At 57.6% G+C, this 12,050-nt stretch overlaps 1 protein-coding gene across 2 annotated transcripts in view; it reads right to left on the bottom strand.

The window, feature by feature from the left end:
- PRPSAP1 (phosphoribosyl pyrophosphate synthetase associated protein 1) overlaps positions 1-4,347 on the bottom strand; it is a 29,746-nt gene extending 25,399 nt beyond the window's left edge. The window contains exons 1-2 of one of the 2 annotated variants that reach the window (XM_054170721.1): positions 4,240-4,347; positions 3,394-3,505 (exon numbers count right to left, since the gene is read on the bottom strand). In XM_054170721.1, coding sequence (XP_054026696.1) covers positions 3,394-3,476 — 83 coding nt within the window. In that variant the 5' untranslated portion in view covers positions 3,477-3,505; positions 4,240-4,347. Of the gene's footprint in view, positions 1-3,393; positions 3,600-4,239 lie in introns of those variants that run through there. The other variant, XM_009897929.2, reaches the window with a different exon arrangement.
- Between the last annotated feature and the right edge of the window lie 7,703 nt (positions 4,348-12,050).

Genomic DNA, 12,050 nt, shown 5'->3' with positions numbered 1-12,050 from the left:
ACTTTGGAGGTTAAAAAGATTTGCTGAACCTCCCTCCCCCCAAGAAGCAGCACAAGAGGCCTATTAGGCATCAGCACTGCACACAGAAATTATCTTCCTGCCCTGTAAATGCAGCTTGTAATCAGGTGCCAAGTGCCCTAATTCCAAGAGGAGTTTGCTTTCCCTCTGGGAAGGGGCTTTTGAAATCATCCCTCTCAGTTTAGGAGCTTCTAGCTAGGGGGTTGGGGGGTTGGCTGTGTTTGAGTGGTCCTGAACTTGAGGAGCAGCTTCACTGTGTGAAGTTCCATGAGGTGTTTGGTTCTCATGAGCCAGCAGCATCTCCTCTCCCTGGCAGACACCAACAGCTCCCAGAACTCAGAAGTGAAAGTGAGCATTCTGAGCCCATCCCATCAACAGACACCAAGGCAAAAAGGGAAACTTGCAAGGGGAGGGAGGTGTGCCAGAATGCCAGCGCAGAGCCCGAGCTGAGAGTCAGTCTGGGAGCTGGGAACAGCTTTCAGCTCTCTGGTTTATGTCACACTGCTCCTCCCCAGGCTGGAGAGTTTAGAAAAGGCTAAGCCAGGACTCCTCAAGTGTTGGGTTTAATAACATCTACTCCAAGCTCCCTGCCATGGGCAGGGAAGCCTCTCAGCTAGATGTGATTGCTCAAGGCTTCATCCAACCCAGCCTTGAACACCTCCAGGGAGGGAGCATGCACAACCTCCTTGGGCAACCAGAGTCTCACCACCCTCTTACTGAAGAACTTCTTCCTAAGATCCAGCCTAAACCTACTCTCCCTTAGCTTAAAACCATTCCCCCTTTGTCCTATCATAGCCAGGAGCAAAGAGCACCAGAGCCTGGATGGACAAGTGTCCCAAGGGGCCCTACTCCCAATATTGTGTGTTGGTTTAAAGTTCTTTTACTCCAGGCTATACAAACAAAAAAACCACCTTTAAAAGGAACACACAATATTAGAGGCCAGACTCACCCTTCTCTAAGGCTCTAGCAAAAGGCACAACTGACCTTCCCAGCAAAGAAGAGGCTGGGATGTGACACAGGGGGAAAGCCAGCAGCCAGGCATCTTTTGCGACCTGAAAAGACAAGGGACGTGTTACAAAGGTGTTCAAACAGCCCTGAAGGGAAGTGGGTGCAAAACTGCTGCACAAGATGCTGGAAACACCTTCATTTGGGGCAGACTCTTTACTGTGGGCAACTCCCTGCTCTGAAAGGTTCCAGATTTTGCATCCTCTCACATTCATAGGTTCACAGAATGGTTGGGGTTAGGATGGAGCTGAAAGATCATCTAGTCTCAATCCACCTACCACGGGCAGGGACAGCTCCCACCAGCCCAGGTTGCTCCAGACCTCATCCAACCTGGCCTTGAACACCTCCAGGCAAGGGGCACCCACAGCCTCCCTGGGCTGCCTGCTCCAGTGTCTCCCCACCCTCACTGGAAAGAATTTCTTCCTAATCTCCAGCCTGAATCTCCCCTCCTCAAGCCTCAATCCATTCCCTCTTGTCCTGTCACAACAAAATCTCCTCTGGGCAGTAATGCTTCACACCTTTGCACTTCAGAGTGGTCCCCATCCCCTGCTTTACAGACAGTAAAGCTGTGTCCTCAAGTCTCAGTTGAAGCAGTAGCTCTGCATCACACTCTTGTGCTCCTACCACCACCAGAGCACCCAACCACCTCACTGATGTTGGAGCTGAGGCAAAAAGCTCACATCACCTCTATTAGAAGTTTACTTTGTGAAGGACAGCCAGGAGGTCACTCTCTGGATCCTGCTGTCCCTCACCACCCCCCCACCCCCCCCCCCCACCCAGAGCATCCCTGGGAACGCTTCAGAGGGTCACAGCAGCACGTCACACAGGCAGCTGTGTGTGCCATGGCCTGGGGAAGCCTGCTCTGTGTCTCCTCTCATTACATCTGGTTTTCAAAAGGGAGTTATTTTTAAGACAAAGAGCAGAGAAGAAAGCTTGCCCATTTGCTCTTTCAGTCCTGAGAACTTGGAGCCTGTCCTCAGGGGACTCCTGTTACGCTCTGTGCTGACACAACAGGGCAAGCCTTGTAAAGCCATGCCCCATCTGTTGCAGCAAAAAGTAACTCCCTTAGCTATACAGACTTGATTTGCCAGAGCTGTAGCAGTGAAGGGAAAGTGACACAGGACTGACCAAGCACAGCAAAAATCCTTCTCACTTCCAAAGAAGGGCTAATCCTTTCCACCTGACTCCAAAGAAGTCCATCACTAGTATCCAACACACATCCCACCACCAGGGATCCCAGCCAGCCAGCTTCATGGAGATAATCTGTGCTAAGGATTGAACACAGTTTACTAAGGTAGCTGGACAAACAAATCATGCTTGCAGGGTAAGATGGCAGCACACCTGTATCTAGTCACGTTCCTGATTCAAGCATGTCCTTGGAGACAAGAATGGGCCAGCAGCTGCCCAAATGGTAGCAAGGATGCCCTCCATCTCTTGTGGAAGGTGAACAGGCACTGAGCCCTCTCGATTTTGGGAGCAGCTTCCTATGGAGTGTAGCTGAGAAGCAGCAGAAAGGAAACTCAAATCCTGCTTTAGGATGGCAGCTCCCCAGTACACAGATGCCTGCTTTGGAAAAGCCCCCTCAGCTGGGAGTGCCCCAACTGGAGCCAGATTCATTCAAAACAAAAGATCAAGAGTTGGGGTACGCTCAGGTGCTCCCCTCTGCAGCAAGAGCCCCGTTTTGGAGCCACCCCTCCTTCAGCAGGACCCAGTCCCTGCCAAGTCATGGTCAAACTCTGCCCAAATTGATGGGTTGAAGTAACAAATAAAGGGGCAACTTCTGTCCCTGAGCTAAACTCTCCTTTGTTAGCACACTGCTGCCCACCTCTCCCACCCCCACCACAATGCAGGCTGATTAATCCACTTTGATCAGTGTAACTGCTGGTGTTGCACTGAGGTCCACACAGGCAATGCTCCCAGTGCCCCACGCAGTGAAGCTGCTGAGCACAGTGTCACCAGCCTGTCCCCAGGAAAAAGCAGCAGACAAAGTTTGCAGCATCTCCCAAAGCAGTTAAAACGTTTTCTGAGGTTTGTCCAGCTAACTTTCACCTTCTCCCTCCCCAAGAGCAGCAACCTGCCTTTTTAAGCCTTGAAAGGGATGTCAGAGACACAGGAGGCAGAAAGCAGCCGGGTCAGGCTGAGTTACCGGGAGGGACAAGCTGGAGCCAAGGAGGCGAAGGGCAGAGCTGCTGAACACTCTCAGTGCACAGCCCCTGGAGAAAAGGTGCTTACAATGGACACCTTTGGCTTGAGAAGGCAGGAGGTCGCCCAAAGCCTCTGCAGCGACTTTGATGGAAGCCTGGCTGCTAGGAGCAGCTCTGGGCTGGGTGGCGGCGGGGGAAGAAACTTGAAACAAGAGAGGGAACTTACTCCGTGATCCTCTTTGCCAGCTCGGTGCAGGCTGCCGTGGAGTTGGCCGAGAAGACCCGATAGCCACTTCTGGCTGCGTTCATCGCCAAAGAGTCATGCAACCCCCCTGGAGCTCGAAAACGAGAAAAAACAGATTTATAAGGCAACAACAGCTTCCGTGGCATCCTTTTCTTCCTCTCCGCCTCGATCGCCGCCCCTTAAGGGGTGGGGAGGAGGAGGAGAGGAGCACTTCGCTACCTATGGTCGTGCTGGTCCCCTCCGGGGGCAAACTATAAAAGGGGGAGGAGGAAAACATGCCTGTTAAAATAACGTGCTGCTGCAGCAGCGGCTTGCGAGGGGTGCGCCCGTGTGTGCGGGGCGCCTGCAGAACAAGCCTCCCGGGAGCCCAGCCTGGCGTAACCCCGACCCTAACCTGCCCCACGCTTACTCAGAGGCACCTCATGCGCCAGGGCAAGGCAGGGCTCCAGAGCCAGGAGGGGCAGCGAGACAGAGCGGGGTGGGGTCCTTGCGCTGGGGAAGGCAGACGTGAGCTGAGGGAGGGGGAGCGGAAGGGGGCGCGGGAAGGTTGGACGCGGGTGAAGTGTTTCCCTGGGAGGCAGCAAAGCGAGAGGGGTCCCTGCGGTGGGGTAGGGGGTATGGTAATGGTAGGGGTCCCTACCGGGGAGGGTCCTGTCCCCTCACCCAGCCAAGCGCGTCCCGCCACCCGGGCAGAGCGCCGCTGCCCTCGGCCGCCATGCTCTCCCCCGGCAGAGACCGCCCCCCGCGCCATCTTAGGTGAGGGCACCGCGGCCGCACGGCCTCACCGAGAGAAAAAGCTATCAACTACTGCCCGAACAGGCCCGGTACCTGAGAAGGAGGCGTGAGAACAGCGTCAACTCTTCCTCCTGGGTGGAAGTGCTCCGCTCGCTTCCCGGGTGCGGTTAACAGGGCGGCTAGCCTTTCCTTCTGCCCGGCGGTGAGAGGCGCGGCTTCAGTGCCCGTACCCAAGATGGTGGCCGGGCCGACGGAAGCGCTGCGGCGACGCTCTGACCACGCTCTAGCCCAGCTCTATGGCAGGCGGGGCTGGTCCCGCCCCGCCGGGCTTAACCCTCGGTCCTCCTGGAGCCCCGCAGCGGCCGGGCGGCGCTCTGGACCGGGGGCACCCCGAGGCTACGATGGCGGCCCGGACGAGGTGCTGCTGGAGCTAAACTGATGTAGTAGGAGGTGTCTCTGCTCACTGCAGGGGCGTCGGACAGGCTGATCTTTGATGGTCCCTCCCAACCCGCTGCAATCTGTGAATCTGTAAACCTGGTCTCTGCCCTATTGCCCCAAGGCAACACTCGCTGTCAGGCTCTCTTAAAGTCCAAGGTCTTCCAGGCTCCTTGAATGCGAGGACGAAGTCCTGCCGAAGTACAGGCACTACTTGTCTAAGCAGAAGCTTCTCCTCCTGCTTCTACTCCTCCTCCTTCTGCTATCTGTCAGAGCTCTGCCCAGACCCCAACAGCATCAATTTCATCACCAGAATCACCCGATGTGGTTTTGTTCACCCTGGAGACGTCTTTCCTGGCAGTTTTCTCAGCTGCTGTGGGGGATCATTGTTCCTCGGACTGGTTTCTCCCAGCTAAGAGGAGGGAGGTCGTGGTGGGCTTTGCTCAGGACATGGAGAATCGTAAAATCATGGAATTGTTAGGGTTGGAAGGGACCTCAAGGATCAGCCAGTTCCAACCCCCCTGCCATAGGCAGGAACACCTCACACTAGATCAGGCTGCTCAGAGCCACATCCAGCCTGGATGCAGAAACCTCCAGGGATGAGGCTTCCACCACCTCCCTGGGCAACCTGTGCCAGTCTCTCACCACCCTCATGGGGAAGAACATCTTCCTACCCAGGCTGTATGCTCAGTTATTTGGTCGCATCTCACCCCACTGCCAGGCTGCCGTGCTGTGTGCCAGCCGCTCGCGGTTGGGTACGTGACAGCGGTGGTGCCTCTGGCGATGGTTCTTGTCAGAAACACTTTGTGTTTAGCTGGGAGCTGCAGCATCACCATCAGTCCTCTTCCACTGAACACTTCATTAAAGATTGTCTCCCTCCAGCTTTCATTAAGATGCAGCATCCTCAATGCAAGCATGATACATACGCAACCCTGTCCCCTCCATGTGCCACCGCTGCGCTGCCCGAGCACCGAGATGGAAATCTCTGTCTGATGGCACATCTCTGTCCCTGCAGTGTGGTTCCACCCCCACCACGAGCACTCCACAGTTATTTACCAGGTGTTATAAGCCATGAGAGCCCCCCCTCTCACCTTACAAGCCACTTGGATTTACTCCCACAGCAGGATCAGAGCACCAGCTGTAGCCCTGCAGGGTCAGCCATAGAATCACAGGATTGTTAGGGTCGGAAGGGGCCTTAAGGATCATCCAGTTCCAACCCCCCTGCCATGGGCAGGGACCTCACACTAGGTCAGGTTGGTCAAAACCACATCCAGCCTGGCCATGAGCACAGTGAAGCCTGCTGCGTGGTCGTGTAGGTCAAGGTTTACATCACTGCCTGTGCTTCGGGAGCCGTGACACAAGCTGTCACCCCCCCTTGCTGGCTGCAGGGGCAGATTCAGTGCAGCACCAGATGCCTTTCCCACATACAGCCAGTTTATGGCCCCTGGTCCCTGCCAGGTTGCTGGTGCCTCTCCAAGTCCCCTGTATCCTCCGCAGCTCCTTCCTCCGTGCCTTGTCCCAGCGGGAGCCCAACGCCCCTGCTTGTTCCCCGACGGCAGTGCAAGGGGAAGTGAGCGCTAACAGCATCAGCTGCCCGGGCTCCGTGCGAGGCGGCGGCGCAGCCGGGCGTGCCATCCTAATCAGGCCTCCAGGCTGGCACTAACCCCGCGGCCTGGCATCCATCGGCGGCATCCATTCACCAGGCAGCCCACACAACCCCCATCTTGGGCACCCCCAACCCCAGGCTGGCCTCTCCCTCAGCCACACATGCTGGTGCACGTTTAGCAACAGCTGCTGCTGCCCTGCAAGGCACGGTGCTCTGACAGCAGTCTCAGCACCCTTGCTGCAGCTGGTCACAAGTTGCTGGCTTTGTCCTCCAAAAGAACAGAGCTAGGGGAAAAAAAACGGAGAGGGCCAGACTATTTTTGGGAGGTAGGAAGTTGGCTGCTTCCCAAGGTTGCTTCTGCACTTATTGGAGAAAGCACAGGTCCTAAGGGAGCAGGAGAACCTCAAGGGATGGGGACAGCAGGGACAAGCTCCTACAGGGGCACCCTGACAGGGGGGTCACAGCAGGGACGAGCCCCAAAGCAGCACCCAGGCAGGGGGAAAGCAAGGAGGGAGTGGGAGACCCAGTGCTCAGCCTCTGCAGAGTGCTCAGCCTCCCACCAGCTCCCCTGAGACAGGAGCTTATTCCTGCCTTCCTCTTTTAAAGCCTTTCCATCCTTGCCGGCCATGAAGTTCAGGTGTGCCAGAGAAGGAAACGCTGTTTAACCCTTTCCTACCTGGCGCCACCTGGAGCTTAGCAGCCTCAACACAGCAGCCCAGGGCTGATGTTGTAGCCTCTCTGGGTGTCCTCAGCCTCTGCACTGCCCTCTGGGTTCTCCCAGCTATCACCTTCTGGTCCTCACTCCTGCTGCCCCATGGGGTGCTCAGAGCCACCCTGGCCCCGGGGGACAGGTCCTGCCTGTGTTGTCACCCTCCCTGGCTTTCCCAGCTCCTGAGGGCTCAGATGCAGCAAATTGGTGCAATCTGCTGCAGCGCAGCCACCAGCACAGCAGACCCCGGGGGGCATCTCTGTTACCTTAGAGGGGCTTGACACCACATCCTGCCCCAACCCCACCCTGCTCTCGTGTTTCTGAGAGCCCACACACTTTCCCACAGTGCCACCAGCTTCATCCCTGTGGGGAAAGGCCCGGCACAGCCTTGCAGGGACAGCTGTTCCCATCTGGCAGAGCTGTGGGGCTGGCCTTATCTCCTGAGGAGGCCGGGCAGGGCAGTGGGCAGAGATCATGGCTGTTATCACTGCAACGACCAACCTTTCTCCTGGAAAATGCAGCAGCTTTGGTTTCTCTGCTCTGCAGGCTGAGGGTCACACCTGGTTTTACAGCCAGGCAAAGGAGAAGAAAGAAGCAATTCTGTTTACTTAGGGAGCAATTAATATCCCAGCTCCTGGCACGCAGAGAGACAGCAGAAACCTCCCCCACAGCACAGGGAGAGCAAGGCTGTGCAGCCCTTTATTATTTCATTATCAGCTGGGCAGGATTAGGAGGGCGGGTCAGGGAACAGCACCAGCTTTGAGCAGGTTTAGCTCCTCTGAAAAGGCTTATCCAGGCTCAGCCTCACTTGCTGGCTGCCGTGCAGTTATTTGCTGAGCAGAGGGGTTTGAGTAATGTTGAGGGGGAGGACAGGCAGGGGGGGTCATGTATTTTTAAAGGCAAAGGAAAAATGAAATGTTAAAGCCCAGCAGGGAAAGCCTGGGAGGTTTCTTTACAAGCAACCAGCTTTATATGTTGGATTTCAAACAAGCAGGGTGGGCAGTTTCTCAGCTCTGCCCAGCCCTGCATTGCTTCCCCGGAGAAAACCAGGGCCTAGGTGCCACCCTGTGTGTGCTGGGGTGCTTTGGGGGCGGGGGGGGGGGTTGTGCAAGGGGCTGCCGTGATGCAAGGGTGGGACAGCCATTGCAGGCAGCTTCCTGCAGAGCTGGAGCAGCTTTGGCCTTTTTTCCTTTACCCAGTTTCTCCCCGAAGCCCGGGTGGAGCCCACAAGGAAAAAGAAGCCATGGGAAGCGTGGCAGCAAATCCCAATTCTTCTTACCCAGGCCAGAAACGAGAGACTGTGGTGGGGCTAAGTAATCCTGCCCCAGGCACCAAGCATCGCAAGGGGGATGACCCCGGGATGGGCTCCAACCTCCGAGCTCCCGGCCAGGTGGTTCTTATTGCAGCCTCTGACTCACCTCCCAAAAATGCCTGCGCTCACATCATGGCAGGAAACCGCTGCGGGGAAGTGGTGGAAACCCTACAACGGGTCTGAAATGTGGCTTCTCCCAGCAAAGGGGGAGATCAAACGGTAGCACTTTTGCCTCAGCCCCTCTGACGCCAGGGCTTGTCATCGGGGGTGACTTTCGGGCGGAGCGAGCGCGGTGTGTGGTTACTCCGGACTCAGCAGCTTCTCGGGGGGCGCTTTGGGAGAGTTCCCCCCGAGGAGGTCTGACCTCAGAAATATTTTTGAGTCAATCATCAGCTGGGAGGAATGAGCTCAGCTTCCTGACGAGCCTCATGGTCCTGGGCTGTGCCGGCAGCTCGCTGGAGGAGGATCAGGGGTGGGCAGCAGCCCCCAGCAAGGTTGCGTGGCTCGGCTGTGGTGTGTGAGCTGCCATAACCTCCTCAGAAGCCCAGAACCTCTTGAGTCAAGTCCTGGACTGCTGTGAGGCTGGGACTGGGGGTGATGCCTGCTGCCCACGGGGCATGGAGGCAGAGACCAAGAGTGCAGTCACTTGGCAGAGCTGTGCAGCACATCAGTGGCAGACCCAAAACCCATGTCCCAGCTCATGCACCTCAGGTGGGCTGTGATCCCAATCTCTGTCCTCCAGGAGATACCTCTGTTACTTCTGTCCTCTCTTGCTCCCTGCTGTGTTGGCACCAGCACCACCCGGGGGGCCACGGGGTGACCGTTCCCTGCCAGCCCCTGTGGCTGGGGGCTGAGAGACGCCGAGCCGCAGTCCCCGGGCTGACTCTGCCCCGAAACGACTCCGGCTCTGCACCGGCCGCTTCCGCAGGCACCGGCTGGAAAGTTCCCACTGCTGCAGTCGATGCCTGTCCCCCTGCCAAACCCTGCAGCCCTGCCAGCCCCGATGCAGCGAGGAGCCGCGCTATTTCTGGCTCCACCTTGAGACATGTACCTTCAGCAGCGGGAAGGATGCTGAAAGAGATGGATCCGGGATGAGTGCATCCCCCTCCCCTTCCCATCCCGGTGGACGTGGCAGAGCGGGCAGGGGGTCTGGAGGAGCTGCGTGCCCCCAAACGCTGCAGCTGAGCTTGCAGCAGAGCCATCTCTTCTGCATGCCTCCCCCAGGGCTGCCTGCCGCTTGTGCAGGCAGTGGGAGTCCAAAATCTTGGCCCGCCCTGGCTCTGGGAGCTTCTGTTCTGCACTGCAGCCGGAATGCATCAGCTGGAGGGGAGGGGGAAGTCCTCAGCCTCTGCTTTCTTCCCCCAGGACAACCTCCCTGGGGAGAGCAGCTCGTCTGGCAGCTGGGGGCAAGAAGAAGCTGCGGGGCTGTTTAATTGCTGGATTTAACCCTTAGCCTATTGCACAGCTCAGGACAAACCTTGGCTGTTGCCTCTGCCTCAGTTTCTCCGGACACAGAGGCTCCATCACCTTCTCCAGCAAGCCTGGGGCACGGCAGTCCAGGCATACAAGCTTTCTGCCCCAGATAACATCTGTGAGTTGGGGTACCCCCGAGGCCCTCCCAGGATAGAAGTTTGTGGGGTGTTTGCTCTTCACGGAATCACAGAAGGACAGGGGTTGGAAGGGACAGCTGGAGACCATCTCTGGAAGGGAGCCATGGTCATGGCTGGACCGGGCACTCCATAGTGTGGGCAAGCCCCCTTCGTGATGAGAAGGGAGGTGAGGGGAATCCAGCACTGTCTGTCCCCACCAGCACACCAGCCCCACGCTACATTCCCACGCCACCTCCCCGCGCTGCCCTCCCACGCACACGGGTGGGAACGGAGCCGATCGGGACAAACCCGACGGGCAGACTCCTGCCTACAGTGCAGGAGTGCTGGCAGCTGAGCACCATTCGGGCTGCTGGCCGGGTCAAGAGAGCTCGTTAAGGCTCTCGTAATTAAGATAGCCCCAAACGACTGTTTATCAGCACCGGGTGGTGACGGAAGCGACCCCAGTTTCCGCGTCAGACGTCGCGGCTGGAGGCAAACGAGCGGCGTCCGTGTGGCGCTGGCTTTAATCAGCCCGCGGCTATGCAGAGCAAAGCGACCTGTATGGGGCAGGCGGTGGGCACGGGGCTGGCTCTGGCATGAAGTGGGAATCTGCCAAGAGTGGCACAGCATTAGGATGGGCTTATGTGAAGTGCCCATAGGTCAGCACCAAGATGGACAAGTTCTACCTGGATGAGACGTGCCAGCCTGGAGGTTGAATTTGTGCTGGTCCTGCCATCTAATAATCTGGCTGCAGCACCCTCACCTTCTTGTCATGGGCATCCCTGCCGTGGGCATCCCTGTGCTAACCCTTCCCATGGATGAATGCTGTGGCACTGCCAGCTTCAGCAGCTCATGATGAAGCCACTTTCAGCCCCTTTGCCCTGTCTCCAGCATGGCCACGGCCAGTGGAGCCTGGCCACATGTTCATCTCTCGTGCAGCAGACAGGGCTGGGGGGTTCCCTGCGGCACGGGGCCATGAGTGGGTGTCACACGGTGAGGACCGAGCCCGAAGCAGCCCCATGGCCCCGTGGCACCTGCCAGGAGCAGCATGACAGCTGCTGTCACATCCTCCCACCACGTCTCGTGTCTTCCTGGGCGGAAATCGGGAGCTGGTTAGTCACCGAGAGGGGTGAGGGGCAGGTCAGGACTCTGCACTCCTCAGCAGTCAGCTATTTCCTCCTGTGACACCTTGCTGAGCACTTCAGGGCTGTTTACAAACACTGGACTGTGGCATGGCAGCAGCTGCACTCAAATCTCACCCAGAATAAGCTGTGGGAGCTGAGGTTCCCTTATCTGAAAGTATCAGCCAGCAAATGGTGGGGTCTGGGTTCAGCTCTAGCTCCCCCTCAAAGAAGGTCTTTGACCCCCAGAGTGCAGGGAAGGCTTTTTGGAGAGCACCATGATCCAAATCATGCCACCTCAGCTCTTGGTTTAGGTCGCTCTGGGAAAGAAAGGCTTAACCATGTCAACCAGCTGGGCACCAGTTCCAGTTTTGGCCAGTTCCAAGGGGTTTAGGTGAGGACAGAGGGCTGAGGGCTCAGTGCTGATTAACCTGCCCCGAGCATGAAGGGCGATGCCTCCGTGCAGTGTGAGCTCAAGGTTACAGGGTCTCGGGCAGCTGCCAGCCCAGCAGCACAGGGTGAGTGAAACCCACATGAACATTGTCACAGAGGGTGCTGTGAAGGATGAGGAGGGGGTGAGGAAGGCCCAGGTGAGGTGAAGGGAAGCACTGGGGCACCTCTCTGCCTGCCTTACCAGTCCCATGGCGGTTGTCTGAGTGCTCATTGCTCGTTTCCCTGCGCGGAGGAGCCTCAGGAGAGCAGAGGGCCAGCTGGAGCATGTGGAGCAGAGCTACGTCCTCTGGGAGCTGGTTGGCAAAACCCATCATTGTTGGGCTGGGCCAGAACCCCTGGAGCCCAGCAGCGCATCGGGAAGGTGAGCTCAGTCCTGTCACCACCTAAAGCTGCTCTCAGTGGTTTGTTTCAGCTGCTGTGGGCACAGAGCAGCTCCCAGACACGCTGGCACCTTCCAGGCAGACCCCCTGGGCTCTGTCTCCATCACTCAGTGCTCCGTGGTGGACTGGGGTTCACTGATGGTGAGTGACGGGCAGGACAATGTCCTCCCTCCCAGTCCCCAATGTCCTCCTCCGCCCTGGCCGTGCCATGATGTCTCCGGGTGTCCGTTCCTCCCTCGCCGTCCCGGCTGGAAAGGCACAGAGATAGTACCAAGCACCACTCAGCCCGGAGCTGGAGC

The sequence above is a fragment of the Dryobates pubescens genome, chromosome 20 (genome assembly GCF_014839835.1).
Source record: "Dryobates pubescens isolate bDryPub1 chromosome 20, bDryPub1.pri, whole genome shotgun sequence".
In the NCBI taxonomy this organism is placed as follows: domain Eukaryota; kingdom Metazoa; phylum Chordata; class Aves; order Piciformes; family Picidae; genus Dryobates; species Dryobates pubescens.
Note: the sequence above shows the minus strand (reverse complement) of the source record. Positions and strands in the feature narration are given on the sequence as shown.